The following is a 5459-nucleotide window of genomic DNA, read 5'->3' as shown; positions in this document are numbered from 1 at the left end:
CCCCTCCATCAGCCCCTCACCAGCACCTAGAGCTACCCTGTGCTGGAGAGGCCCCCGAAGCCACTTGGTCAGCCCAGGGCAGAGGGAAGGGGGTGGGCTCTGGAGCTGGACAGAACAGGCCTTGAACCCAGCTCCACCCTTCTGAGATGGATGGCCTCATAAAGTCCAGGCTTGAATCTTGGGTCCTCACCTGGGCAGTGGCCACCATAACATCCTACATTGTCTTGGGGACTAGCGGTGACGACTGGAAAGTGCCCAGCTCAGGGTTGGCACATAGGTGAGGCTCCTCAGCCCAGAACGATTGTAACAGAGGGCCCCTCGCTTTACAGATAAGGAACTGGAGGCACGTGACTAGCCCCCGGCCATTTAGCCTAAAAGAGCAGGGCCCAGGGTTCCTGACCTCCAGGCCAGTCCTTCCTCCCGAACTAATGCCACCTTGTAACGATGAAAGTAAGTAAAGGCCCCTGGCTTCTGCACAGGCAGGGCCTGGGTGCTCAGGGACTCCGGGTGAGCAGTGGCGTGTGCGCTTCGTGACTGGGTGTCAGGGCCTCCCGCAGCCTGTGCAGGAGGGGAAGGCGCTTCTCGGGAGGCCCACAAATAGCAGGGATGGTGCGGGAAGCCTCTGAGGGGTGAGCGGCCTCAGACATGAGCTGAGGAAGCTGATGAGGGAGCACAGCTCTGGCGGGTCTGGGGTGAAGAAGCTCTGAGAGCACCTTTTCCTGCCTCGAAACGCGTTGGAGAGGGGATCTGAGAAACCGCACCAACCCCAACCGGCGGCCGGCTGGGCTGGGCTGGAGAGAGAGCCTCGGCCCTCTTCCCTACAGATTGGTGCCGTTACCTCTTCGGGTGCTTGGGGCTGGGGGCGCTCCTGCTGCTGGCTGTGGTCATCCTGTGCGCCTGCCTGTGTCGGCTCCATCGCAGAGGTGAGCCCCCTCGCCCCTCATGCACCCCGCAGTGGGGGCCCCCTGGGCACCACCCCTTTCCTGCTGCCTTCCCCATCCGTCCTGACAGGCCCTGAGGGAGTTGGGTGGGAGAGGAGAGAGGCTGTCAAAGAAGAGAGGCCAGGGCTCTGGCGGTGGGAAGGGGGGAGTGGGCAAGGGCCACCCAGGGTGGGAGCCCGGGAGGAGGGAGGAGGGCTGGGAGCCGCACAGAGCCAGGGCTGTGCTAAGCTGCTGCTTTTCTTCCAGTGAAGAGGCTGGAGAGGAGCTGGGTGAGTCTGGGAACAGGGAAGGGGAGGGCAAGAGAGCGCCAAGGGGGTGGGGGTGGCGGGGACAGGCCCACTGAGAGCTGGGGAGGGGTTGGGGCTAGGGGACAAGGAGAGAAAAAGCAGGAACATGAAAAGGCGGCCTGGGGGGGTGGGGAGAAGTTTCCCAGAGGCAAGGAGGTAAGAAAGATGGGAGGTGGGGGCAGAACTGCAGGGAGGGATCCGAGGATGGCTCCTCTCATGGCCCTTTCTGCCCTGGCCCAGGCCCAGCTCTCTAAGCAGGAGCTCCACTACGCATCTCTGCAGAGGCTGCCCATGCCCAGCAGTGAGGGACCTGACCCCTGGGGCAGAGAAGAGGAAGGCACCAAGGCAGACCCCAGCGCCGATTATGCCTGCATCGCCAATAAAAAACCCACCTGAGCACCCCAGATGCCTCCCTGGACCCAGGCAGGTGGTCAGGGTCATCCTGTTGTTCACCCAGTAAAGACTGTGGTCCCCCCACCTCTGTGTCTCAGTCCTCTCAGTCCAGCTCGACCCCCATTCAAAATGACCATCATCAAAACTCACATGGCTCCCCTCCCACCCACTCTGGGGTTGAGTAGAGATTTATTAGGTGAATAGGCTGGAGCTTCTCCAAGGGACAGAAAAGAGTATTTATGGCCTGGCAGGAAAGGGCAGTCCACAAATAGGAATAATTAGATCTGATAATCCCCATTTCTCAGGAGAACCGGGCTCAGCCTCCTGGGCCTGGGAAGCTCCCTCCTTGGGCACCACCCCACCACCCACCACTGCAGGCCAGACTCGGTGGGAGGAGTTAAGAGCGGGGGTCCCAGAGAGAGGCACACTGGACATCTCGAGAACGGAGAAGAAAGTCCAGGACACTCATAAGGAGGAGTTAGTTGTGGGGCAGAGAGGGATTTACTGGGGTCTTTTGAGGAAGGCCGGGGATCATTGGCATCTGGAATGACTCCTCAGCGGCCGTCCAAGGATTGGCAGTGTGTTCCCATGTGACAGTGGCCTGGTCAGAGAGAGAACAGGAGCCGCCCTGTGTCACCACCCCAAAGCTCTCCTTCTCGGTGTCCGTCCCTGCTTCTCCAGCCCTTCTACTGCCCCTCCCAACCCATCCACCATTGCCCGGCTCCTTCACTCACATTTGCCCTGGCAGTGGAGGGTGCTGCCCATGGCCGCAGACAGAAGGCTGAAGGCATAGAGTCCAGCCCAAAGGGGGAGGACTGTGCCGGCCCCTAGCTGAGGAGGTCCTGCATGGGGGTGTCGGAGAGGAAGGGGCTCACACAGGCTCAGGAGGGGCAGAGGGCAGGGAGCCTCAGGGGAGGATCCCTGACTCCCAGGGACATTGCGGAGGAGACATCGCCTCCGAGTGCCTCGCCTTTCTCCACCACCAGCCAAGTCCCATTTCCTGTCCCGACACCCAGGCCCAGTACCTCCACACTGCACACGTAGACGCCGGCGTCATGGCCTCGGGTGTCCCAGATGTACAGTTCAGCCTGGTGGTCACAGAGGAAGCGGGAAGAGGCAAGAGGGGCCAGGCGGCCCCTGAACTCTGGGTTCTCATTCCTCACCTCCTTCCCCGGAGTCACCTTGTCTCGGAACCACGTGACAGAGCCAATGGCCAGTCTCCCTCGGCCATCATTGAAGGAGCAGGACAGGAAGGCAGAGGACCCTTCCTGAGTATGAATTTCAGGGGGCTGGGACACCCAGAGAGCGCAGGATCCTGGGGGCAGAGAGAAGAGGAGAACCACCTCTCCAGTTACTCCAAAGAAAAAAGATAAGAGAGCTAGGAGTAGAATATCCCAGCTGTCTCCATGCATGGGTGCACAGGGACCAACACTGTGGGGCCTCATCAAACCCTTTCCTCTTTGCCAATCTAATTTCTTAACATTGCTTATTGGATCATTTTTCAAATTCTTTCCCATACCAACTCTCAACCTCGCCCTCTGCCATCTCCTCCAGCTGTGTTCACTACTAACTTGTGTAGCTGAAATTTAACCGGTCCCAGTGAAGCTGAAGGTCTGTAATGAATGTGGCAGCCTAGTTAACTACCATCACTAATTGTTTTATTCCGGTATTGTTTTAGTACCAACAGCATTCTATGGTAAGCCATCCTTGCTCTTGTTTTTTGTTAAAGAGCATGAACTAATTAAATCTCCAGGTGAAGGCATGGCTGTAATTGGTTGAGATTCCTATTTAACTCATCTGTATTGATGAATTAAACCAAATATTAAAATTCCTAATTAAGTTCTCTACCCGGGTAAATTTACTACTCATTCTATCTCAGTCGTTCTCAATCTTGAGGGTGTATGGAAATTACTTGCAGTGTTTGTTGAGACAGATTCCTGGGCCCACCCCCACAGTTTTTGATTCAGTAGGTCTGGAGTGGGCCTGAGAATTTGTCCCAGGTTCCCAGGAATCCACATTTTGAGAACTTCTGTGTTTAGTTGATGAAAATGCCTCACAGTTAAGATCTCTCAGCCCATTAAAAACAGTTTCACTAAGAAATTCATCTTAGATGTAATTGGGTCTCTCAAACTCCTAATTATACTAGGGCTGTCCAGAAAATATCCAGCCATTGTTAATATAATGAGAACCAGTACATGGCTGGATACTTTCCGGACAGCCCTTACATCTAGACCCTAGGGCCTCAATGTTCAGCCCCACCAACTGTGTGCCCTGGGGCATCTAGTCTAGCCTCCCCCATCTCCCTCCTCCCGGCCTCACACCCCTTGGGGTCCTGAGTGCATGCCTGTCACCTGGATGGGCCGTGATCAAGATGAGTGACAGCGTCCAGGCCATGTTGGAGATGTCCCAGTTGACAAGGGGGACTTGAGCGGCAAGGTCTGGGTGAAGGAGGAATGACCCACCTCTTGTGGCCAGGTCTTTGGTCACCAGATGGGAGTGGGGAGCTTCCGGTGACACATGGGACTCACACATCACTTGCCAAGGACCTCAACTGTCAGGGAGCTCAAGCATCAAATGCATGCCTCCCTGAGGAGAGAGGATCTGCCGATGCAGATGTCTGGGTGTCTGGGGGCAAAGGGGCCAGCTTGTGGGCAAGTTGCTGAAGTGTGTGAGGCAGGGAGGGAAGGGGGCTGAGATGGCTGCTAACCCAAGGGTGGGTGGGTGGAAGAGTGGGTGAGACCAGGATGTGGTTCCTTCCGAGGTTCGAGAAAACCAGCCCTTTACCCAGAATAAGCCTCCAGGAGCCCTTCTGGGCCCAGAAGCCAACCTACTTCCCCTCCGCATTGCTCACCAGTGCCCAGGCCCATGCCACCCCTTCCCTTCCTGGAGTCGGACCCTCCCGAAGCAGACCCTCCAGGGCTGCTCTAGAATTTCTGTAATGAGAGCATTAGGAGGAGGAAGCTGATTGATGGGAGTTGGGGTGGGGGTTACTACAGACTGTGTCTGGCAGCTCTATTTGCATAGCAATCACCCTGTTTTACTTTGATAGTGTTTTTTTTAAAACTTTTTTGTATTTTTTATTTTTTTAGAAACAGGGTCTCACTTTGTCACTCAGGCTGGAGTGCAGTGGCTTGATCATAGCTCACTGTAACCTCCAACTCCTGGGCTCAAGCAATTCTCCTGCCTCAGGGTCCTGAGTAGCTGGGACTACAGGCTGGCCAGGCTGTACTCTGACGGTGTTGGCTCCGGTGGTTTGGCAGAGGAGTGAGTGCAGCTGACAGAGAAGTTCGGACCCATTCATATTCAGATCTCCATTAAAGGAATACACCCTAGCAGAGGTCAGCTTTATCTAGTGCCTTTCTTTCAGCAGGGACTTATCACCCATTGGAAATCCACTCATTTATATTTTATTCACCATTTAACTCACATTTATTGAGAACCTACAGAGCATGTGTTTTTACACACACAAATGAAAGACACAATGCATTATACGTAACTCCAAGGTTATACGGAGATATTTTGTGTTCAGTTCCAGACTACTGCAATAAAGTGAATATCACGATAAAGTGAGTCACAGATTTTTTTGGTTTCCCAGTACATATGAAAGTTATGTTTCAATCCCAGCACTTTGGGAGGCCCAGGCAGGAGGATCACTTGAGGTCAGGAGTTTAAGACCAGCCTGAGCAAGAGCAAGACTCTGTCTCTATAAAAAATAGAAAAATTATCCAGGCGCGATGGAATGCACCTATAATCTCAGCTATCAGGAGGTGGCTGAGGCAGGAGCATCACTGGAGCCCAGGAGTTTGAGGTTGCAGTGAGCTATGATGATGCCACTGCA

General features: G+C 54.8%; 2 protein-coding genes across 2 annotated transcripts; one reads left to right on the top strand and one right to left on the bottom strand.

The window, feature by feature from the left end:
- The first annotated feature begins 334 nt into the window (after positions 1–334).
- LST1 (leukocyte specific transcript 1) lies at positions 335–1678 on the top strand. Its single transcript, XM_012653739.1, has 4 exons — positions 335–450; positions 825–923; positions 1188–1210; positions 1469–1678. The coding sequence occupies exons 1-4, from the start codon at positions 429–431 to the stop codon at positions 1622–1624; spliced, it is 300 nt and encodes a 99-aa protein (XP_012509193.1). The 5' UTR covers positions 335–428; the 3' UTR covers positions 1625–1678.
- A 497-nt stretch (positions 1679–2175) lies between these two features.
- On the bottom strand, positions 2176–4272 carry NCR3 (natural cytotoxicity triggering receptor 3). The gene is made up of 4 exons (XM_012653738.1): positions 3973–4272; positions 2592–2936; positions 2356–2463; positions 2176–2222 (listed from the first exon to the last, which is right to left on the bottom strand). The coding sequence occupies exons 1-4, from the start codon at positions 4151–4153 to the stop codon at positions 2176–2178; spliced, it is 681 nt and encodes a 226-aa protein (XP_012509192.1). The 5' UTR covers positions 4154–4272.
- Between the last annotated feature and the right edge of the window lie 1187 nt (positions 4273–5459).

This window comes from Propithecus coquereli, unplaced genomic scaffold (genome assembly GCF_000956105.1).
Source record: "Propithecus coquereli isolate 6110/MARCELLA unplaced genomic scaffold, Pcoq_1.0 Scaffold426, whole genome shotgun sequence".
NCBI classification, from domain to species: Eukaryota; Metazoa; Chordata; class Mammalia; order Primates; family Indriidae; genus Propithecus; species Propithecus coquereli.
This window is presented reverse-complemented; position numbering and strand designations above follow the sequence as displayed.

What these genes read in the sequence shown, in the direction of transcription:
- NCR3 (XM_012653738.1), bottom strand. Translation starts at nt 4,153, where the DNA reads ATGTGTGAGTCCCATGTGTCACCGGAAGCTCCCCACTCCCATCTGGTG. An exon ending in TTGGCTGGTGGTGGAGAAAG is followed by an intron (nt 2,464 to 2,591) that starts GCGAGGCACTCG and finishes ACCCCCATGCAG; the next exon opens with GACCTCCTCAGCTAGGGGCC. An exon ending in CCTCCACTGCCAGGGCAAAT is followed by an intron (nt 2,223 to 2,355) that starts GTGAGTGAAGGA and finishes CTCTCTGACCAG; the next exon opens with GCCACTGTCACATGGGAACA.
- LST1 (XM_012653739.1), top strand. Translation starts at nt 429, where the DNA reads ATGCCACCTTGTAACGATGAAA. An exon ending in GTGTCGGCTCCATCGCAGAG is followed by an intron (nt 924 to 1,187) that starts GTGAGCCCCCTC and finishes CTTTTCTTCCAG; the next exon opens with TGAAGAGGCTGGAGAGGAGC. An exon ending in AGAGGCTGGAGAGGAGCTGG is followed by an intron (nt 1,211 to 1,468) that starts GTGAGTCTGGGA and finishes GCCCTGGCCCAG; the next exon opens with GCCCAGCTCTCTAAGCAGGA.